The sequence below is a fragment of the Melopsittacus undulatus genome, chromosome 24, assembly GCF_012275295.1.
Source record: "Melopsittacus undulatus isolate bMelUnd1 chromosome 24, bMelUnd1.mat.Z, whole genome shotgun sequence".
Lineage (NCBI taxonomy): Eukaryota > Metazoa > Chordata > Aves > Psittaciformes > Psittaculidae > Melopsittacus > Melopsittacus undulatus.
In genome coordinates, this window is record NC_047550.1 from 363648 (window position 1) to 387330 (window position 23683).

Genomic DNA, 23683 nt, shown 5'->3' on the forward strand with positions numbered 1-23683 from the left:
TTGGGATCAATCACTGGGTATAATGAGATCAATCACTGGTTACACTGGGATCAATCACTGGTTATAATGGGATCAATCACTGGTTACACTGGGATCAATCACTGGTTACACTGGGATCAATCACTGGTTATACTGGGATCAGTCACTGGTTATACTGGGATCAGTCACTGGTTATATTGGGATCAATCACTGGTTATAATGGAATCAATCACTGGTTACACTGGGATTAGTCACTGGTTATAATGGGATTATATAATGGGAGGGGGCGGAGCTTAGGGGCAGCCTGGGGGCGGGGCCAGCCCCGCGCATGCGCAGTCACAGCCGCAGCCATGGCTCCTAAGCTCCGCGTCTCCGTTGTCTACTGGTACCGGGGGGGGGGGGCGTGGGGGTCCCATTGTTCCCTATGGGGTCATTGGGGGGGTCCCATTGTTCCCTATGGGGTCATTGGGGGGTCCCATTGTTCCCTATGGGGGTCACTGGGGGGGTCCCATTGTTCCCTATGGGGGTCATTGGGGGGGTCCCTTTGTTCCCTATGGGGTCATTGGGGGATCCCTTTGTTCCCTATGGGGTCATTGGGGGGGTCGCTTTGTTCCCTATAGGGTTCGTTGGGGGGGGTCCCATTGTTCCCTATGGGGGTCATTGGGGGGGTCCCCTTGTTCCCTATGGGGGTCATGGGGGGGGTCCCTTTGTTTCCTATGGGGGCCATAGGGGGATCCCTTTGTTCCCTATGGGGTCATTGGGGGGTCCCTTTGTTCCCTATGGGGTCATTGGGGGGGTCCCTTTGCTCCCTATGGGGTCACTTGAGGGGGTCCCTTTGTTCCCTGTGGGGGTCATTGGGGGGGGGGGGCCTTTGTTCCCTATGGGGTCACTGGGGGGGTCCATTTGTTCCCTATGGGGTTATTGTGGGGGTGTCCCTTTGTTTCCTATGGGAGCCATAGGGGGATCCCTTTGTTCCCTATGGGGGTCATTGGGGGGGTCCCCATTTTGGGGGGGGGGTTCCCTTTTCAGCCCCCCCTCTGACTCTCTCCCCATAGCGGAGCCTGAGGCTACAAACCCAAGGTGAGCCCCAAGTGCCCCTCCCCCATTGCCCCCCCCCCCCCTCCCCCCCCCATTCCAACACTGGGGTGACCCCTCCCCCCCCATTCCAACACTGGGGTGACCCCTCCCCCCCCTCCCCCCTCCATCATTCCCAGTTCCAGGCACTGAAGCAGGAACTGGAGCGGCGCTTCCCGGGAGCGCTGGAAGTGGTGAGGGGGGGTCACGTGATGATGGGGAGGGTCACGTGGGGGTGATGGGGGGGGTCACATGAGGGTGATGGGGTCACATGGGGGTGATGATGGAGGAATCACGTGGAGGGTGATGGGGGTCACGTGAGGGTCACATTGGGTTGATGGGGGGTCTCATTGGGGTGATGATGGGGGTCATGGGGTGATGGTGGGGGGTCTCATGGGGGTAATGGGGTCACGTGGGGTGACGAGAGGGTCATGTGGGGGTGATGGGATCACATGGGGGTGATGATGGGGGGGTCACATGGTGATGGGGGGTCATACTGGGGTGATGAGGTGGTCACATGGGGGTAATGGCAGGGTCACATTGGGGTAATGAGGGGGTCACATGGGGGTGATGGGGGCATCTCAGTGGGGCAATAGGGGGGTCAAATTGGGGTGATAGGTCACGTGGGGGTGGTGATGGGGTCACATTGGGGTGATGATGGGGGTGGTCACATGGGAGTGATGATAATGGGGTCACATGATGATGACAGGATCACATGGGGGTGATGGGGAGGTCATGTGGGGGTGGTGATGGGGTCACATGGCTGTGGTGATGGGGGGGTCACATGGGGGTGATGGGGGGTCAAATGGGGGTGATAGGATCATGTGGAGGTGATGATAAAGGGGTCACATGATGATGACATGATCACATGGGGGTGATGGGAGGGTCTCATTGATGCTGGGGGTGTCTCACACCCATTGGGGTTCCCCCCCCCCATCCCCCCCCCAGCAGGGGCAGGGCACACCGGAAGTGACCGGATGGTTCGAGGTGACCGTGGGGGGGCGGCTCGTGCACTCTAAGAAGGTTGGGGCCCCTCCCCCCCCTTCACCCCCCCCATCCCCCCCAATTCCCATTCCCATCCCCCCCAATTCCCATTCCCATCCCCCCCAATTCCCATTCCCATCCCCCCAATTCCCATCCCCCCCAATTCCCCTTCCCATTCCCTGCTTTTCCCACCCCTTCCTTCCCATCCCCCCCCCCATTTCCTTCCCATTCCCACTCTTTTCCTGCCATATTCCCCCTTTTCCTTCCCATTTCCCGTTTTCCCATCCCAATCCTTCCCTATCCCATTCCTCTTCCTTCCATCCCCATCTCTTTCCCCCTTCCCTGTTCCCTTTCCTTGCCATATCCCTTCCTTTTCCCTATCCTATTCCCCTCTTCCCATATCTTCCGCCTTATTCCCACCCCCTTTTCCTTCCACTTCCTTCTCTTCCCACCTTTTCCCTTCCATTCCCCCTATTCCCATCATTTCCCTTCCATTTCCCACCTTTTCCCTTTCATTATCCCACTTCCCCCCCCATTCCCACCTTTTCCTTCCATTTTCTCCCTATTCCCACTTTTTCCCTTCCAATTTCCCCTATTCCCCCCCTTTTCCTTCCATATCCCCCATTCCCACCCCCTTTCCCCTCCCATCCCCCCCCATTCCCAATCCCATTCCCATTCCAGGCCGGCGACGGCTTCGTGGACTCGGAGGCCAAGCTCCAGCGCATCCTCAGCTCCATCAGTGCCCTCCTGCCCCCCATGTAACCCCGGTATTCCCAACCCCATTCCCGGCATTCCCAATGCCATTCCCGACCCCATTCCCAGTATTCCCGACCCCATTCCCACCCCCGCAGCGCTCCATGACGGGAACAGCCAAAAGTAATGGGTTGAGCCCCGATACCCACGCGGCGCCGGTGGGATCCATGCCCCATTCCCAGCCCTTTTCCCTATGGATGATCCCAGTTTTCCCTATGGATGATCCCTGTTTTCCCTATGGTTGATCCCTGTTTTCCCTATGGATGATCCTGTTTTCCCTATGGATGATCCCTGTTTTCCCTATGGATGATCCCATTTTCCCTATGGATGATCCCTGTTTTCCCTGTGGATGATCCCATTGGGATTTAACCCTCCCCCCCCCTCCCCCCATTCCATGTTTATGGAATTGAATAAATTCATGGAAAACTGACCGGGAATGGGATGGAGGCATCGGGGGGGGGGGGGGGGGGGGGGGGGGGGTTGGGCTGACCGGAGCCATTGAACCGGAACCGGAAGCACTCAACCGGTACCGGAGCCATTGAACCGGATGTATTAAACCCGGAACCGGAGCCATTAAACAGGTACCGGAAGCATTAAACCGGAAGCGGAAGCACTCAACCGGTACCGGATGCATTAAACCGGTACCGGAAGCACCCAACCGGTACCGGAAGCATTAAGCCGGTACCGGAAGCATTAAAACCGGTACCGGAAACATTAAAACCTGTACCGGAAGCATTAAACCGGTACCGGAGCCATTAAACCGGATGCATTAAACCCGATACCGGAAGCATTAAACCGGTACCGGATGAATTAAACCCGGAACCGGAAGCATTAAACCGGTACCGGCAGCATTAACACGGTACCGGAAGCCCTCACCCACCGCAGCCTCCACCTGAGTCTCCTCCCCCTTAGCCCCTCCTCCCTCTTACCTCTGACCTCCCATTGGCTGCCTCCCAGCTCCCTGATTGGCTCATCCCCTCATCCCTCACCCCATTGGCCACAAGGCACCGCGGAGCATTCTGGGACTTGTAGTCCGAGTGCAGCAGCGCGGCCTACACCTCCTCGGTGCCCCGTTCCCGTCGGGCCCGGTCCCGGTTCACCCCCCCCGGTCCTGAGGCTCCGTTATGGCCCGAACGAAGCAAACAGAGCGGAAGTCAACGGGGGGAAGGCCCCGAGGAAGCAATTGGCGACCGAAGAGCGCCCCGTCTACCGGTGCGGGCCTAGGCCGCGGTGAAGCCTCGGGCTCGCGTAGTGAGGTGTAACCGGTCGGTGCCCCCCACAGACCCGGGACCGTGGCCCTAAGGGAGATCCGGAGGTACCGGAAGTCAACGGAGCTGCTGATCCGGAAGCTGCCGTTCCAGAGGCAGCTTCAAGACCGACCTGAGCTTCCAGAGCGCGGCCATTGGGGCCCTGCAGGTGCGGGGGGGGGCACAGACAGACGGGGTCCGGGTAACGGCACACGGGCAGGGCCCCTTTAACAGCCCCCCCCCCCCCATTGCCCCCCCATTATCCCTTTAACTCCCCCTATTGCCCTTTTAACAGCCCCCCATTGCCACTTTAACAGCCCCCATTGCCACTTTAACAGCCCCCATTGCCCCTTTAACCCCCTCCCCATTGCCCCTTTAACTGCCCCCCCATTGCCCTTTTAACAGCCCCCCCTTTGTGCCATTAACTCCCCTCTTGTGCCTTTAACTCCCCCCATAGCCCCTTTAACACCCCCTCATTGCCACTTAACAGCCCCCCCATTGCCCCTTTGGCTCCCTCCCATTTCCCCTTTAACTCCCCCCAATTGCCCCTTTAACAGCCCCCCATTGCCTCTTTAAGAACCCCCGCGCATTTCCCCTTTAACCCTCCCCATTACCCCTTCAACCCCCTCCCCATTGCCCCTTTATCAACCCCCCATTGCCCCTTTAAAACTCCCCCTATTGCCCCTTTAACAGCCCCCCATTGTGCCTTTAACAGCCCCCATTGCCCTTTTAACACCCCCATAGACCCTTTAAGACCCCCCCACATTTCCCTTTTAACCCTTCCCATTGCCCCTTTTAAATCCCCCCAATTACCCATTTAACCCTTCCTGTTGCCCCTTTAACCCCCCCATTGTGCCTTTAACACCCCATTACCCCCTTAACACTCCCCCAGTGCCCCTTTAACTCCCCTGCATTACCCCTTTAACAATCCCCTCACTACCCATTTAGCATACCCCCCATTTCCCCTTTAACAGCCCCCTACTTTGCCCCCTTAACATCCCCCATTGCCCCTTTAACCCTCTCCCCATTGCCCCTTTAACTCCCCCATTGCCCCTTTAACAGCCCCCATTGTCCCCTTAATCACCCTCTCATTGCCCCCTTAACACCCCCCATTGCCCCTTTAACACCCCCAATTGCCCCTTTAACACCCCCCCATTACCCCTTTAACCCCCCCATCCCCATCCCCATTATCCCACCACCCCATTCCCATCAGGAAGCCAGTGAATCCTACCTGGTTGGGCTGTTCGAGGACACCAACCTCTGTGCCATCCACGCCAAGAGGGTCACCATCATGCCCAAGGACATCCAGCTGGCGCTTAAGGCAGGAGACAATTCCAACTGGGATATGGGGGGGAAACAATGGGATTTGGGATGGATTTGGGCTCATTTCCCCTTTGGTTTGGACACTTCTGGGTTGGAATTCCCATGTTTTCTACATGATCCCGATGGATTTGGGGGGTTGGGTATGGAATTGGGAGGTGATTCCTGCTTCTTATCCCGGTGCTCTTCCCGGCTCTGGAATAAAGGGAACCCATCCATATTCCCTGGGTGAATGGGATCACCGTGATATTCCTTATGGGATTATGGGGGGGGGTGTTTGGCTCGATGGGAAGTGGTTCCCAAGGTGGAAATGGAGCCATTGGGATAGAAATAGAGGGGGTTAAGCCATAAAGAGAGGGGGGTGTCCATAATAGAAGGGGTTTATGCATAAATATAGGGATTTAACCCATAAATAGAGGGGGATATCCATAATATAAGGGTTTTATCCATAAATATAGGGATTTAATCAATGAATATAGGGGGATATCCATAATAGAAGGGGTTTATCCATAAATATATGGATTTTATCCATAAATATAGGGGGATATCCATAATAGAAGGGGTTTATCCATAATATAGGGCTTCAATCCATAAATAAAGGGGGTTTAGCCAGGATATAAAGTTTTAATCCATAAATATAGGTTTTAATCCATAAATATAGGGGATTATCCATAATAAATGACTTAATTCCATAAACACAAGGGGTTTATCCATAATAAAGGCTTTAATCCATAAATCCAGGGGGTTTATCCATACTATAGGATATTCATCCATAACCATAAAGGGTTATCCATAATACAGAGGGATGCACAAGGGGGTATTCCTGGATGGATATGGGGTAATCCGGATTTAAGGCACTAATAAAGGGATAAGGGGGGAATGGAGTGGGATGGAGCCTGGAATGTGTGTGGGGAGCACAATTCCAGTGCATCCCAGTGCATTCCAATGCATCCCAGTGCATCCCAATACATCCTAGTGCATCCCAATGCATTCCAATACATCCCAATGCATCCTAATGCATCCCAATGCATTCCAATGCATTCCAATGCATCCCAATGCATCCCAATACATCCCAATACATTCCAATGCATTCCAATACATCCCAATGCATCCCAATGCATCCCAGTGCATCCCAATACATCCTAATGCATCCCAATACATCCCAGTACGTCCCAGTACATCCCAATACATCCCAATGCCCTCTTCACCCCCCCCCCCCCAACGCGGACTTGGCCACGCCCCCAGTGGGCGTGCCTTCCCCGCCGGCCTCTACCCCGCACCACGTGGCTGATCACATGGCACACCCAACATGGCGGCGCCCACTGCGGTGAGTCCCGGCCGTACCCTTGGGGACGCCCTCTTTAACCCCCTCCCGTTATTTCCGGGTCACGACCCCGTTATTTCCGGGTCACGACCCCGTTGTTTCCGGGTCATAGGGCCCAGTGCGCAGGCTCCTGCAGGGCCTCAGTCGCTGGTTCTATGACGCGGAGGCTGCGCTGGATTGGGCCGAGCGCGTGCGGCGGGTGCGGCTGCACCGGAAGAACGCGTGCGTGAGGGGCGGGGCCATGCGTGGGGGGCGTGGTCACGCACGGGGGGCGGGGCCTGGACTTGGGGGGCTGGACCCATACTTAGGGGGTGGGAGCCATACTTGGGGGGTGGGATCCATACTTAGGGGGCTGGACCTATACTTAGGGGGTGGGATCCATACTTAGGGGTGGGACCCACACTTGGGGGGTGGGATCCATACTTAGGGGGTGGGATCCATACTTAGGGGGTGGGATCTATACTTAGGGGTGGGATCCATACTTAGGGGGTGGGACCCATACTTGGGGGTGGGATCCATACTTGGGGGGTGGGATCCATACTTAGGGGGTGGGATCCATACTTAGGGGGTGGGATTCATACTTAGGGGTGGGATCCATACTTGGGGGGTGGGACCCATACTTAGGGGTGGGATCCATACTTAGGGGGTGGGATCCATACTTGGGGGGTGGGATCCATACTTGTGGGGCTGGACCCACACGTAGGGGATGGGATCCATACTTAGGGGTGGGACCCATGCTTGGGGGGTGGGATCCATATTTAGGTGGTGGGATCCATGCTTGGGGGTTGGGAGCCATACTTGGGGGGCTGGACCCCTACTTATGGGGTGGGACCCACATTTAGGTGGTGGGATCCATACTTAGGGGGCAGGGTGGGGTGTTCACTTATGGGGAAGGATCCCCCCACTTATGGGGGGCAGGGGGAGCAGTGGGATTGGAAAGCACCAATGGGGGATTGCATCCATGTATGTGGGGCAGAGCCACAGGGATAGCATCCAGCCCCATACATATGGGGCAGCCCCATAGGGTTTGCATCCAGCCCATACATATGGGGCAGAGTCATAAGGGTTGGATGCAGCCCCATACATGTGGGGCAGACCTATAGGGATTGCACCCGGCCCCATACATGTGGGGCAGAGCCACAGGTGTTGCATCCACCCCCATACATATGGGGCAGCCCCATAGGGGTTGCATCCAACCCCATACATATGGGGCAGCCCCATAGGGTTTGCATCCAGCCCCATACATATGGGGCAGCCCCATAGGGGTTGCATCCAGCCCCATACATATGGGGCAGCCCCATAGGGGTTGCATCCAGCCCCATACATATGGGGCAGCCCAGCCCCACATTCCCCCCCCTAGGACCCACATGCACCTGAAGGACATCTACGGACCCAACGTGGCCGCCGCTGCCTTCACCCTGTCCTTGGGGGGGTCGGTCAGGTGAGGCCCTGCCCCACATGTTTGGGGTGTGGGGGTCCCTGTGCCCCATAAGTGTGGGGCCGGCCCTGACGCTGCTGCTGCCCCATAGATATGAGGGGCAGGAGCAGTGGCTGCGGCCCCATGGGCCCTGGCAGGAGCGGGTCCTGCAGCTCCGCAGTGTTCCTGTGTGGGGCCTGGACCTCAGCGCATGTCCTGTGACCTACAGCGGCCTCGGGAGCCTGGGTGAGAGCATGGGGAGCCCTATAGAACCCTATGGGAGCCTATGGAACCTTATGGGAGCCCTATGGGAACCCTACAGAACCCTATGGGAGCCCTATTGAACCCTATGGGACCTGTATAGAAAGCCTATAACCCTCTAAAGAACCCCTATCCCCCCATAGAACCCCTATAGCCCCCCACAGGACCCCAGTAATCCCCTATAGGGCCCCCATATCTCCCTACAGAAACCCTATAACCCCCTAAAGACCCCCATATCATCCTATGGGACCCTTATAGCACCCCATAGCCCCCTATAGGACCCCATATTCCCATACAGAAACCCTATAGACCCCTATAGAACCCCCATATTCTCCCTATAGGATCCCATATTCCCATATAGAAACCCTATAGCCCCCTACAGACCCCCATATCCTCCTATGGATCCCTATAGGACCCCATAGCCCCCTATAGGACCCCTATATCCCCCACAGCCCCCTATAGGACCCCATATTCCCTTTATAGAACCCCCATATAACCCCTATATACCCCCATAGCCCCACATGTAAACCCTATAGGATCCCTATAGAACCCCCATAGCCCCCTATATCCCCCATAGCCCCCTGTAGAACCCCCATAGCACCCTATAGGACCCTATATCCCCCTATAGAACCCTCATATCCCCCCATAGGACCCCCATATAACCCCCATAGCCCCCTATAGGACCCTATATCCCCCTATAGAATCCCCATAGCCCCCCTATAGGACCCTATAGAACCCCTATAACCCCCCATAGAACCCTATAGGACCCCCCATATCCCCTCCCCCCCCAGAGCCCCTCCCCCACCTCGCGCACCTTGACCTCAGCGCCTGCCCCCACGTGGACGACTGGACCGTGGCGCGCATGCGCGCTCTGGCCCCCTCCCTGCGCTCGCTGTCGCTCTCGCGATGCCCCCGCGTGACCGAGCGGGGCTTGGCCACGTTGCATCACTTCCGGTACGTACCAATAGCTCCGGGTGGGGGGGGGGGGAATGGGATTATCCCTATGGGAATGATGCCCATTCCATGCCCGTTATCCCATAGGGAATTGCGGCACCTGGATGTGAGCGGCCTCAACGTGCCCAGCCCGGGGCTGGTGCGGATCCTGCTGGAGGAGATGCTCCCGGGATGCCGCATTGTGGGAATGGAGCTGGACACCCCCCCCAAGGGGACGACATAAACGGGTCCAGGACCCCCCTGTTGAATGCATGGAGTTGGGGGCGTCCATTGATGGGATTTGGGGTTATTCCCTATGGGAAGTGATGGGATTGATGGGGGGGGGGGATGGAATTCCCTCTTCCCACCATATTCCAGCCCCCAGGGGTTATTCCCACCTTTTTTGGCCTCATTTCCCCCCTTTTTGCCATTAATTCCCCATTTTCCAGTGGGAATTCCCACTTTTTGGGCATCAATTTCTGCTTTTTGGTGTCAATTCCAACGTTTTTTAGTGTGAATTCCCTTTGTTTTGGTAAATTTCCTCCTTTTCCGGTATAAATCCCCCTTTTTTCACTTCATTTCCCCCTGTTTTGGTGTAAATCCCCCTTTTTGGGGTAAAATTCCTCCTTTTTGGGTAGAAATCCCCCATTTTTTAGGGTTAATTCCACCCTTTTTGGCCTCATTCCCCCCTTTTTGCTGTTAATTCCCCCTTTTTGGGGTTAAAACTCCTATTTTTGGTATAAATCCCATATTCTCGACCTCATTCCTTCTTTTCTGCTGTTCATTCCCCCTTTCTTGGGTAAAATACCTCCATTTTTGGTAAAAATCCCCCCTTTTTGCTGTTTCATTCCCCCCTTCTTGGGTAAAATCCCTCTATTTTTGGTATAAATCCCACATTTTCGGCCTCATTCCCCCTTTTTTGGGTAAAATCCCCCCTTTTTTGGTGTTCATCCCCTTTTTACCGCATCAATCCCATTTTTCCACCATTATCCCACCCTTTATTAATCCCTTTTCCCTTCCCAAATTCCCAATCCTATTAGCAGCAGGCGGGGGGGGGGGGAACCCTTCTTATCCATCCATACCATTGAGATCCCCCCTTTGGGCTACACTTGGTTTATCCCAACCCCCTCCATTGGGCAGCGCTGGGCTCTGTTGCATCGGGTTCCCCTATTGGGCGAGCCCATTGTAGCTCTATGGGGGGGGGGTTTAGGGCAGTGTTTCATTGGGTTCCCCTATTGGACGAGCCCATTATGGCTCTACGGCGGGGGGTTAGGGCCCTGTTCATTGGGTTCCCCTATTGGACGAGCCCATTATGGCTCAATGGGGGGGGGCTTAGGGCAGCGTTTCATGGGGTTACCCCTATTGGACGAGCCTATTATGGCTCTATGGGGGGGGGGGGGTTAGGATCCTGTTTCATTGGATTCCCTCTTAGGCAGCGCTGGGCGAGCCCATTGCAGCTCCATGGGGGGGGGGGGGGGGGTTAAGGCCCTTTTTCATTGCTTTAGCACTGGACAAGCCCATTGTGGCTCTATAGTGGGGGGTTTTAGAACCCTGTTTCATTGGGTTCCCCTATAGGACAAGCCCATTATGGCTCTATGGGGGGGGCTTAGGGCAGTGTTTCATTGGGTTCCCCTATAGGACAAGCCCATTACGGCTCAATGGGGGGGGGTGTTTAGGGCTGTACTTGTGGGTCCTTGGTTTCCTCTATGGGGGGTTCCCCTATTGGACAAGCCCATTACGGCTCTATGGGGGGGGGTGTTCAGGGCTGTACTTGTGGCTCCTCTGTTTCCTCTATGGGGGGTTCCCCTATTGGACAAGCCCATTACGGCTCTATGGAGGGAGGGGGTGTGTTTAGTGTTCTGTTTCATTGGGTTCCCCTATTGGACGAGCCTATTATGGCTCCATAGGGGGGGGATTTAAGGCAGTGTTTCATTGGGTTCCCCTATTGGACAAGCCCATTACGGCTCAATGGGGGGGGGGTGTTTAGGGCTGTACTTGAGGCTCCTCCGTTTCTTCCATGGGGGGCTCCCCTATTGGACAAGCCCATTACGGCTCTATGGGGGGAGGTTTAGGGCAGTGTTTCATTGGGTCCCCCTATTGGACAAGCCCATTATGGCTCTATGGGGGGGGTGATTTAGGACCTTGTTTCATTGGGTCCCCCTATTGTACGAGCCCATTGTAGCTCTATGAGGGGGGGGTTTAGGATCCTGTTTCATTGGATTCCCCCTATTGGGTAGCACTGGGTGAGCCCATTGTAGCTCTATGGGGGGGGGGGGTTTAGGACCCTGTTTCATTGGGTCCCCCTATTGGACAAGCCCATTACGGCTCAATGGGGGGGGGGTGTTCAGGGCTGTACTTGTGTCTCCTCCGCTTCCTCCATGGGGGGCTCCCCTATTGGACGAGCCCATTATGGCTCAATGGGGGGGGGGGGGGTTAGGACCCTGTTTCATTGAGTCCCCCTATTGGACGAGCCCATTGTGGCTCTATGGGGGGGGGGGGTGTTTAGGGCTGTACTTGTGGCTCCTCCGTTTCCTCTATGGGGGGTTCCCCTATAGGACGAGCCCATTATGGCTCTATGGGGGGGGGGTGTTTAGGGCAGTGTTTCATTGGGTACCCCTATAGGACAAGCCCATTACGGCTCCATGGGGGGGGGTTAGGACCATGTTTCATTGGGTTCCCCTATAGGACAAGCCCATTATGGCTCTATGGGGGGGTATTAGGGCAGTGTCTCATTGGGTCCCCCTATAGGACAAGCCCATTATGGCTCTATGGGGGGGGGTGTGTGTTTAGCGCTCTGTTTCATTGGGTCCCCCTATTGGATGAGCCCATTATGGCTCTATGGGGGGGGGTGTTTAGGGCTGTACTTGTGTCTCCTCCGCTTCCTCCATGGGGGGCTCCCCCCCGCTCTCGAACAGCTCCATAGGGTAGTGCTGCCGGTAGCGCCGCAGGTGCTGCAGGAGCGCCCCCTGCTGGCGCCGCAGGTGCAGCGGCAGCTCCCGGTACACGTCGGTGAACAGCAGGTGGGGGGAGGGCTTGGGGAGGCGCTCGGCGGCCGTGAAGGATTCCAGGACCTGGGGGGGGGGGAATGGGGGGGGGGGGGGGATATGGAATGGGTCAGGAAGGGGGGGGGGGGTGAGAGGGGGGGGGGGGAGGGGATAGGGGAAGGGGGGGAGGGGATAGGGAAGGGTCAGGAAAGGGGGGGGAGGGGAAAGGGAAAGGGGGGGGAGGGGATGGGGAAAGGTTGGGAAGTATAGGGAAGGATTGGAAAAGGGGGAGGGGTCAGAAAGGATCCCATTTCCATCCCATTCCCTCCTCATTCCCATCCCTTTCCCACCCTATTCCCACTCCATTCCATTCCTATCCCATTCCCACCCCATTCCCATCCTTTCCCATCCCGTTCCCAGCTTTTCCAACCCTATTCCCTCCTAATACCTATCCCATTCCCATCCCTTTCTCATCCCATTTCCCATCCCATTCACACCTTTTCCAACGCTATTCCCACCCTTTCCCATCCTATTAACACCCTATTCCCACCCCATTCCCATCCTTTCCCATCCCATTCCCACCTTTTCCCACCCATTCCATCCTCATTCCCTATTCCATTCCCAACCCTTACCCATCCCATTCCCACCCCATTCCCATCTCATTCCCATCCCCATTCCCACCGTATTCCATTCCCACCACTTCACCATCCCATTCCCACCTTATTCCATTACCATCTCATTCCCATCCCCATTCCCACCCTATTCCCACCCATTCCCATCCTTTCCCATCCTATTCCATCCTCATTCCCATTCCTACCCCATTCCATTCCCATCCCACTCCCACCCCATCCCCATTCCCACTCCATTCCCACCCTATTCCCACCCATTCCCATCCTTTCCCATCCCATTCAATCCCCATCTCCATTCCCATCCCATTCCTGCCCCATCCCCATTCCCACCCCATTCCCATCCCATTCCCACTTTATTCCCACCCATTCTCATCCTTTCCCATCCCATTCCATCCTCATTCCCATTCCCACCTCATCCCCATTCCCATCCCTTACCCACCCCATCCCCATTCCCACCCCATTCCCATCCCCATCCCATTCCCATCCCTTACCCATCCCATCCCACCCCATCCCCATCCCATTCCCATCCCTATCCCCATCCCCATCCCCATTCCCCCCTCACCATCTTGCGGGAGCTCTTCCTCCATCCCTTCTCCTGCTCCTCATCCCACCATCCCTTGCGGAGCAGGAAGTGCCGCAGTCGGGATATGGGATGATCCCGTTTATCCCAGTAATCCACCTCGTCCACGGAGCGGTAGGCGGAGCTGTCGTCACTGGTGCTGTGGTGCCCGATCCTGATGGTGGGAATGCCGGGAATGGGGTTAGGGAAGGGGGATTTGGGACTGAGGAACTGGATTTGGGATGGGAAAAGTGGGATTTGGGATGGGAAGAGTGGGATTTGAGGCAGGAAGAGTGGGATTTGGGTTGGGAAAAGTGGGATTTGGGGTTAGAAAAGTGGGATTTGGGACAGAAGAACTGGATTTAGGATGGGAAAGAGGGATTTGGGTTGGGAAGAGTGGGATTTGGGGGAGAAGAGTGGGATTTGAGGCAGGAAGAGTGGGATTTGAGGCAGGAAGAGTGGGATTTGGGTGGGGAAGAGTGGGATTTAGGGTTAGAAAAGTGGGATTTGGGACAGAAGAACTGGATCTGGGATGGGAAAGCGGGAATTGGGGTGGGAAAAGTGGGATTTGGGTTGGGGAGAGTGGGATTTAGGGTTAGAAAAGTGGGATTTGGGACAGAAGAACTGGATTTGGGATGGGAAAGCAGGATTTGGGTTGGAAAGAATGGGATTTAGGGGGGGAAGAGTGGGATTTAGGGTTAGAAAAGTGGGATTTGGAACAGAAGAACTGGATCTGGGATGGGAAAGTGGGATTTGGGTTGGGAAAAGTGGGATTTAGGGGGGGAAGAGTGGGATTTAGGGTTAGAAAAGTGGGATTTGGGACAGAAGAACCGGATCTGGGATGGGAAAGCTGGATTTGGGTTGGGAAAAGTGGCATTTAGGGGGGGAAGAATGAGATTTGGGTTGGGAAGAGTGGGATTTATGGGGGGAAGAGTGGGATTTGGGTTGGGGAGAGTGGGATTTAGGGTTAGAAAAGTGGGATTTGGGACAGAAGAACTGGATTTGGGATGGAAAAGCGGGATTTGGGTTAGGAAGAGTGGGATTTGGGTTGGGAAGAATGGGATTTAGGGTTAGAAAAGTGGGATTTGGGACAGAAGAACCGGATTTGGGGCAGGAAGACCAGGATTTGGGACAGGAAGAGTGGGATTTGGGTCTAAAAGACCTGGATTTGGGTCTGGAATAGTGGTATTTTGGGTGAAAGAACCAGATTTAGGGCTAGAAGAAACAGATTTGGGTCACAAATAGCAGGATTTGGGTTAGGAAGAGCCAGATTTGGGTCAGGAATACCAGGATTTGGAGCAGGAAGAGCTGGATTTAGGTCAAGAATAGCAGGATTTAGGGCAGGAAGACCTGGATTTGGGTTAGGAATACCGAGATTTGAGTGGGGAAGAGCCGGATTTGGGTCGGGAATAGCAGAATTTGGGTCAGGAATACCGGGATTTGGGTCAGAAATACTGGGATTTGGGTCAGGAATAGCAGGATTTGGAGCATAAAGAGCCAGATTTAGGTCAAGAATAGCAGGATTTGGGTCAGGAATAGCAGGATTTGAGTCGGGAAGAGCCGGATACAGCTTGGGAATGCCTGGGAATGCCATCCCATGGGATACCTGTAGGTCATGGCCTCGATGAGCACAGGCCTGTTCTCAGCCACAGCTCTTCGCCGAGCTTCCCTCGTCGCCTTGTACACGGCAAAGACATCGTTGCCATCCACACGGATGGAGAGCAGCCCATAGCCAGGGCCCCTTGCGGCTGCAGGACACCGGGAATGGGGCTTGGATACGGATACAGGCACGGAGCAGGTACCACATCCATCCCTATGCCATGGTCTGGGTACCACATCCATCCCTATGCTATGGTCTGGGTACCGCATCCATCCCTACACCATGGCCTGGGTACCACATCCATCCCTATGCCATGGTCTGGGTACCACATCCATCCCTATGCTATGGTCTGGGTACCACATCCATCCCCATGCTATGGTCTGGGTACTGCATCCATCCCTACACCATGGTCTGGGTACCACATCCATCCCTATGCCATGGTCTGGGTACCACATCCATCCCCATGCCATGGTCTGGGTACCGCATCCATCCCTATGCTATGGTCTGGGTACCACATCCATCCCTATGCCATGGTCTGGGTACCGCATCCATCCCTATGCCATGGTCTGGGTACCGCATCCATCCCCATGCCATGGTCTGGGTACTGCATCCATCCCTATGCTATGGTCTGGGTACTGCATCCATCCCTATGCTATGGTCTGGGTACCACATCCCTCTCTTTGGCACATCCTTGCTACTCCATCCTTCCCTTTCCCATCTTCTGGGTACCACATCCCTCTCATTCCCGTATTTTGGGTCCCCCATCCCTTCCTGTCCCATATTATGGGTACCACATCCCTCTCATTCCCACATTGTGGGTACCCCATCCCTCCCTTTCCCCTGCATCCCTTTCCCCTGCATCCCTTTCCCCCCATCCCTTTCCCCCATCCCTTTCCCCCCATCCCTTTCCCCCCATCCCTTTCCCCCCATCCCTTTCCCCCATCCCTTTCCCCCCATCCCTTTCCCCCATCCCTTTCCCCCATCCCTTTCCCCACATCCCTTTCCCCCCATCCCTTCCCCCCATCCCTTTCCCCTGCATCCCTTTCCCCTGCATCCCTTTGCCCACATCCTTTGCCTGCATCCTTTGCCTGCATCCCTTTCCCCCCATCCCTTCCCCCCATCCCTTCCCCTATCCCTTTCCCCCCATCCCTTCCCATCCCTTCCCCCATTCCTTCCCATCCCTTTCCCCTGCATCCCTTTGTCCGCATCCTTTGCCTGCATCCCATTCCCCCCATCCCTTTCCCCCATCCCTTTCCCCACGTCCCATTCCCCATATCCCATTCCCCTGCATCCCTTGTCCACATCCTTCCCTTGCATCCCTTTGCCCACATCCTTCGCCCCCATCCCTTTTCCCCCATCCCTTGCCCCTCATCCCTTTCCTCTGCATCCTTCACCCGCATTCTTTGCCTCCGTCCCTTTCCCCCCATCCCTTCCCCCCATCCCATTCCTCCCATCCCATTTCCCCCCATCCCTTTCCCCCATCCTTCCCCCATCCCTTCCCTCATCCCTTTCCCCCCATCCCTTTGCCCACATCCTTTGCCTGCATCCCTTTCCCCCCATCCCTTTGCCCACATCCTTTGCCTGCATCCCTTCCCCCTCATCCCTTTGCCCGCATCCTTTGCCCCCATCCCTTTGCCTGCATCCCATTCCCCCCATCCCGTTCCTCCCATCCTTTTCCCCCATCCTTTTCCCCTGCATCCCTTGCTCTGCATCCTTCCCTTGCATCCCATTCCTCCCATCCCGTTCCCCCCATCCCTTTGCCTGCATCCTTTGCCTGCATCCTTTGCCTGCATCCCATTCCCCCCATTCCATTCCCTACATCCCTTTCCCCCCATCCCTTTATCCCCATCCCTTTCCCCACATCCCATTCCCCACATCCCTTCCCCTGCATCCCTTTGCCCACATCCTTCGCCTGCATCCTTTGCCTGCATCCCTTTCCCCCCATCCCCTTCCCCACATCCCATTCTCCACATCCCTTTTCCCCCATCCCTTCCCTCTCATCCCTTTCCCCCCATCCCTTTGCCCACATCCTTTGCCTGCATCCCTTGCCCCGCATCCCTTTGCCTGCATCCCATTCCCCCCATCCCATTCCCCCCATAACATTCCTCACATGCATTTCTCCCCATCCCTTTCCCCTGCATCCCTTTGCCCACATCCTTTGCCCCCATCCCTTTGCCTGCATCCTTTGCCTGCATCCCATTCCCATCCCTTTCCCCACGTCCCATTCCCCATATCCCTTTCCCCTGCATCCCTTGCCCTGCATCCCTTTGCCCACATCCCTTCCCTTGCATCCCTTTGCCCACATCCTTCGCCCCCATCCCTTCCCGTGCATCCCTTGCTCTGCATCCTTCCCTTGCATCCCTTTCCCCCCATCCCTTGCCCACATCCTTTGCCCCCATCCCATTCCCCATATCCCGTCCCCCCATCCCTTTCCCCCATCCCTTCCCCTGCATCTCTTGCTCTGCATCCTTCCCTCGCATCCCTTTGCCCGCATCCTTTGCCTGCATCCCTTTCCCCCCATCCCTTTCCCCCATCCCCTTCCCCCCATCCCTTTCCCCTGCATCCCTTGCTCTGCATCCTTCCCTTGCATCCCTTTGCCCGCATCCCTTGCCTGCATCCTTTGCCCGCATCCGTCACCTGCATCCTTTGCCTGCATCCCTTGCCCTGCATCCTTTGCCCGCATCCTTCGCCCACATCCCATTCCCCCCATCCCATTCCCCCCATCCCTTTCCCCATGTCCCATTCCCTATATCCCATTCCCCTGCATCCCTTGCCCTGCATCCCTTTGCCCACATCCCTTTCCTTGCATCCCTTTGCCCGCATCCTTCGCCCCCATCCCTTCGCCTGCATCCTTTGCCCACATCCCTTTCCCCCATCCCTTCCCCTGCATCCCTTGCCCTGTATCCCTTTCCCATGCATCCTTCGCCCACATCCTTTGCCCCCATCCCATTCCCCCCATCCCTTTCCCCCCATCCCTTTCCCCTGCATCCCTTGCTCTGCATCCTTCCCTTGCATCCCTTTGCCCGCATTCTTCACCCCCATCCCTTTGCCTGCATCCTTCGCCCCCATCCCATTCCCCCCATCCCTTTCCCCATCCCATTCCCCCCATCCCTTTCCCCTGCATCCCTTGCTCTGCATCCTTCCCTTGCATCCCTTTGCCCCCATCCCTTTCCCCCATCCCTTCCCCTGCATCCTTTGCCCCCATCCCCTTCCCCCATCCCTGTCCCCCCATCCCTTGCCCCGCATCCTTCGCCCCCATCCCTCCGCCCCCCTCCCCATGCGGTGTGCGGGTGTGCGGTGTGCCGGTGTGTGGTGTGCCGGTGTGCGGTGTGGCGGTGTTACCGATGCCGTCCCCGCGGTACTGCTCAGCGGTGGGGGTGGAGATGGCATATCCGTTGTTGCGGCAGAAGAACAGGATGGGACACTCGAGCGTGGCCGCGAAGTTGAACCCGGCGTGAGCATCCCCCTCGCTGGCGGCCCCCTCACCGAAGTAACAGATGACAGCGCGGTTGGCGTCGGCGCGCTTGATGGCGTACGCGGCACCCACGGCTGCGCAGCGGGGAGAACATAGGGTAACGTGGGATAACATGGGGTAACGTGGGGTAACAACATGGGATAACGTGGGGTAAGATGGGGTAATGTGAGATAATGTGGGAGAACATGCGATAACATGCAGTAAGATGGGATAAGATGGGATAACATGGGATAACATGGGGGAACATGGGATAACATGGGATAACGTGGGGGAATATGGGGTAATATGGGATAACATGGAAGAACATAGGATAACGTGGGATAACATGGGGTAACATGGGAGAACGTGGGATAACAACGTGGGATAACGTGGGGTAATGTGGGATAACGTGGGGTAATGTGGGGTAATGTGGGATAACATGGGAGAACGTGGGATAACAATGTGGGATAACATGGGATAAGGTGGGATAAGGTGGGATAATGTGGGGTAATGTGGGGTAATGTGGGGTAAGGTGGGATAACAACATGGGATAACGTGGGAGAACGTGGGATAACAATGTGGGATAATGTGGGGTATTGTGGGGTAATGTGGGGTAACATGGGGTAAGGTGGGATAATATGGAATAATGTGATAAGATGGGGGAACATGGGAAAACATGGGATAACATAGGGGAACATGTGATAACATGGGGTAATGTGGGGTAATGTGGGATAAGGTGGGATAATGTGGGGTAATGTGGGATAAGGTGGGGTAATGTGGGATAACAATGTGGGATAACATGAGATAATGTGGGATAATGTGGGGTAATGTGGGGTAATGTGGGGTAATATGAGATAATGTGGGATAAGGTGGGATAATGTGGGATAACAATGTGGGATAACATGAGATAATGTGGGATAATGTGGGGTAATGTGGGGTAATATGAGATAATGTGGGATAAGGTGGGATAATGTGGGATAATGTGGGTAATGTGGGGTAAGGTGGGGTAATGTGGGATAATGTGGGATAAGGTGGGATAACATGGGATAACATGGGGTAAGGTGGGGTAATGTGGGATAATGTGGGATAACGTGGGTATTGTGGGGTAATGTAGGATAACAACATGGGAGAACATGGGAGAACATGGGAGAACGTGGGGTATAAGCATGAGATGGGATAAGTTGGGATAATGTGGGATAATGTAGGATAATGTGGGATAACGTGGGATAATGTGGGGTAAGGTGGGATAAGGTGGGGTATTGGGGGGTAATGTGGGATAACAACATGGGATAACATGGGATAATGTGGGGATAATGTGGGGCAATGTGGGAAAAGGTGGGATAATGTGGGATAACATGGGGGAACATGGGGTAACATGCAATAAGATGGGATAATGCGGGGTAACATGGGAAAACATGGGATAACATGAGTAACATGGGGTAACACTGGGTAACATGGGATAACATAGAACAACATGGGGTAACTTGGATAAAAGAAGAGGTAAAGGAAGAGATAACCCCGGGAATTGGGATAAAAGAAAGGATAAAGGAAGGGATACAGGCAGGGATAACCCAGGACCAGGGATAAAGGCAGGGATAACCCAGGACCAGGGATACAGGCAGGGATAACCCAGGACCAGGGATAAAGGCAGGGATAACCCAGGACCAGGGATACAGGCAGGGATAACCCATGACCAGGGATACAGGCAGGGATAACCCCAGGACCAGGGATACAGGCAGGGATAACCCTGGGATCAGGGATACAGGCAGGGATAACCCAGGACCAGGATAACCTTGGATCAGGGATAACCAGGATCAATGTTGGCATCACCTTGTGGGATCTGCGTGGCCAGGGGTGAGGATATGGTCACAAAGTGGCGCTGGCTGCAGCCATAGTGAACCGGCATCTGCCGGCCCTTGCCGGGGTCCCGGCTGTTGCCATAGCACTGAGCCATGAACAGCTCCAGGGGGTACCCGCGGTACATGAGCACCCCTGCAATGGGAATGGGGGGAGGGGGACACCCACATATTGGGGTCAATGGGGGGGAACCATCCCCATTGACATCACCATCACCTTCCCTTTGCCATCACCATCACCATTGCCATCCCCATTGCCATCATCCCCATTCCCATCCCCATCCCCATCCCATCCCATCCCCATCCCATCTCCATCCCCATCCCATCCCATCCCCATCCCATCCCCATCTCCATCCCCATCCCATCCCATCCCCATCCCCATCCCATCCCCATCCCCATCCCATCCCATCCCCATCCCATCCCATCCCATCCCCATCCCCATCCCATCCCCATCCCCATCCCCATCCCATCCCCATCCCCATCCCCATCCCATTCCCATCCCCATCCCCATCCCATCCCATCCCCATCCCCATCCCATCCCCATCCCATCCCCATCCCATCCCCATCCCATTCCCATCCCATCCCCATCCCATCCCCATCCCATCCCCATCCCATCCCCATCCCATTCCCATCCCATCCCCATCCCATCCCCATCCCATCCACATCCCATCCCATCCCCATCCCATCCCCATCCCATCCCCATCCCCATCCCCATCCCATTCCCATCCCCATCCCCATCCCATCCCCATCCCATCCCCATCCCATTCCCATCATCACCATGTACCTGCCTCTCGGTACTGGCCAAAGACCAGGTCGTTGTCATCGAGTGCAGCTGCACTGCCCACATGGGTTCCTTCCTCACCATAGTTGGTCATATAGAAGGAGATGCGGCCCTGGGGGGGGTATTATGGGATGGAGAGGGGGGATTTGGGGGGAAAAGGGGGTTTTTGGGGTGGAAAAGGGAGATTTGGGGGGAAAAGTGGGGATTTTGGGGTGGAAAAGGGAGATTTTGGGGGGGAAACATTTTGGGGTGAAAAAGGGGGATTTGGGGTCTCCCCTTGGGCTCCTCTGCGTGGGCCCCACCTGGCGCTGGGACTCATACAGGATGCGGTCCATGGTGTTGAGCAGGGTCATGGTCTTGTAGAGCTTCAGCACCAGCTCCTTGGGCAGCTGGGGGGGGTCATACATGTTAATGGTGGATAACATCCCTATGGATAACGTCCCTATGGATAACACCCTATGGATAACACCCTATGGAAACACCCTATGGAAACACTCTATGGATAACGTTCCTATGGATAACAGCCTGTGGATCACATCCCTATGGATAACACCCTATGGAAGACATGCCTATGGATAATACCCTATGGATAACATCCCTATGGATAACACCCTATGGATCACACCCCTATGGATAACAATCCTATGGATCACACCCTATGGATAACACCCTATGGATAACACTTTATGGATAACACCCTATGGATAACATCCCTATGGATCACACCCTATGGATACATCCCTATAGATAACATCCCTATGGATACCACCCTATGGATCACACCCTATGGATCACACCCTATGGATCACACCCTATGGATCACATCCCTATGGATCACACCCTATGGATCACACCCTATGGATAACACCCTATGGATAACGTCCCTATGGATCACACCCTATGTATAACACCCTATGGATCACACCCTATGGATCACACCCTATGGATCACACCCTATGGATCACACCCTATGGATAACACCCTATGGACCACACCCTATGGATCACACCCTATGGATAACACCCTATAGATAACACCCTATGGATCACACCCTATGGATAACACCCTATGGATCACACCCTATGGATCACACCCTCTGGACACACCAGCCCTGACCTGTGGGTCCTCGCTCTGCTGCAGGATCTGGCCCTGCCTGTCCATGACCCTATAGACGGGGATGCCGGAGAGGACATTGGGCTGGATGAACTCCAGGCGCTCCACGAACTCTGCTGAGGCCCCCGGGAACTGCGGCTTCTCCTGCGGGAATTCCTATGGGAACAACGGGGGGGGGAAGCCTCAGACCTCCTCATGGACGGCATCAGAACACACCCCCCACACTATGGCAGTGGCTATGGGGCTATTGCGATATGGGGCTATGGGGCTATGAGGCTTTCGTGATATGGGACTATAGGGCTATGGGGCTATAGGGCTATCTCCATATGGGCTATAGGGCTCTGGGGCTATCGCCATATGGGGCTATAGGGCTATCGTGATATGGGGCTATCACGATATGTGGCTATGGGACTAAGGGGCTATCGCAATATGGGGCTATGGGGCTATGGCCATATGGGGCTATGGGACTATGGGGCTATCGCGATATGGGGCTATGGAGCTATGGCGATATGCGGCTATAGGGCTATCGTGATATGGGGCTATAGCGCTATGGGGCTCTGGGGCTATCGTGATATGGGGCTATAGGGCTATCGCCATATGGGGCTATGGGTCTATGGAGCTATGGGGCTATAGGACTATCGCGATATGGGGCTATAGGGCTATCGCCATATGGGGCTATGGGTCTATAGGGCTATGGGGCTATAGGGTTATGGGGCTATGTAGCTATGGAGCTATGGGGCTATAGGGCTATGGGGCTATTGCGATATGGGGCTATGGGGCTAGGGAGCTATGGGGCTATCGCGATATGGGGCTATGGCGATATGGGGCTATAGGGCTATCGCCATATGGGGCTATGGGTCTATGGAGCTATGGGGCTATAGGGCTATGGGACTATCGCGATATGGGGCTATGGGGCCATCGCGATATGGGGCTATAGGGCTATCGCGATATGGGGCTATGGGGCTATAGGGCTATGGGGCCATCGCGATATGGGGCTATAGGGCTATGGAGCCATCGCGATATGGGGCTATGGGGCTATAGGGCTATGGGGCTATCGCGATATGGGGCTATAGGGCTATCGCCGTATGGGGCTATGGGTCTATAGAGCTATGGGGCTATTGCGATATGGGGCTATGGGGCTATAGGGTTATGTAGCTATGGGGCTATGGTGCCATCGCGATATGGGGCTATAGGGCTCTGGGGCTATCGCCATATGGGGCTATAGCGCTATAGGGCTATGGGGCTATCGCGATATGGACCTATGGAGCTATGGGAGTATCGCGATATGGGTCTCTGTGCCTCGCTCACCGCTGTGCCATAGCCGCGCACCGTCGCCCTCAGCACCCTCGCCCGCATCGCCCTCAGCGCCGCCATGGCCGCCATCTTCCCCCCCCTCCCACCTCCCTCCCCTTCGT

At 55.5% G+C, this 23683-nt stretch overlaps 3 protein-coding genes and 1 pseudogene across 4 annotated transcripts; 3 read left to right on the forward strand and 1 right to left on the reverse strand.

Annotated features, from left to right (window-relative positions):
- The first annotated feature begins 291 nt into the window (after nt 1-291).
- On the forward strand, nt 292-3165 carry SELENOW (selenoprotein W). The gene is made up of 5 exons (XM_034072156.1): nt 292-364; nt 1035-1059; nt 1194-1247; nt 2002-2076; nt 2719-3165. Exons 1-5 carry the CDS (start codon nt 330-332, stop codon nt 2797-2799), a joined length of 270 nt encoding a protein of 89 aa, XP_033928047.1. The 5' UTR covers nt 292-329; the 3' UTR covers nt 2800-3165.
- A 583-nt stretch (nt 3166-3748) lies between these two features.
- LOC117437649 (histone H3.3-like) lies at nt 3749-5591 on the forward strand (annotated as a pseudogene).
- Nucleotides 5592-6585: 994 nt separating this feature from the next.
- On the forward strand, nt 6586-9561 carry DMAC2 (distal membrane arm assembly component 2). Its single transcript, XM_034072187.1, has 6 exons — nt 6586-6684; nt 6794-6903; nt 8042-8122; nt 8211-8344; nt 9151-9313; nt 9401-9561. The coding sequence occupies exons 1-6, from the start codon at nt 6667-6669 to the stop codon at nt 9534-9536; spliced, it is 642 nt and encodes a 213-aa protein (XP_033928078.1). The 5' UTR covers nt 6586-6666; the 3' UTR covers nt 9537-9561.
- Nucleotides 9562-11607: 2046 nt separating this feature from the next.
- Nucleotides 11608-23655, reverse strand: BCKDHA (branched chain keto acid dehydrogenase E1 subunit alpha). Of its 2 annotated transcripts, XM_034072199.1 has the most exons (10): nt 23577-23655; nt 22272-22424; nt 21458-21544; nt 21159-21267; nt 20349-20510; nt 18407-18613; nt 15071-15212; nt 13468-13639; nt 12175-12363; nt 11608-11666 (listed from the first exon to the last, which is right to left on the reverse strand). In XM_034072199.1, the coding sequence occupies exons 1-10, from the start codon at nt 23649-23651 to the stop codon at nt 11637-11639; spliced, it is 1326 nt and encodes a 441-aa protein (XP_033928090.1). In that variant the 5' UTR covers nt 23652-23655; the 3' UTR covers nt 11608-11636. The 2 variants fall into 2 exon arrangements, with proteins under 2 accessions (XP_033928090.1, XP_033928089.1); XM_034072198.1 differs by lacking the exon at nt 11608-11666 and having other exon boundaries at nt 12077-12363.
- Nucleotides 23656-23683: the final 28 nt, after the last annotated feature.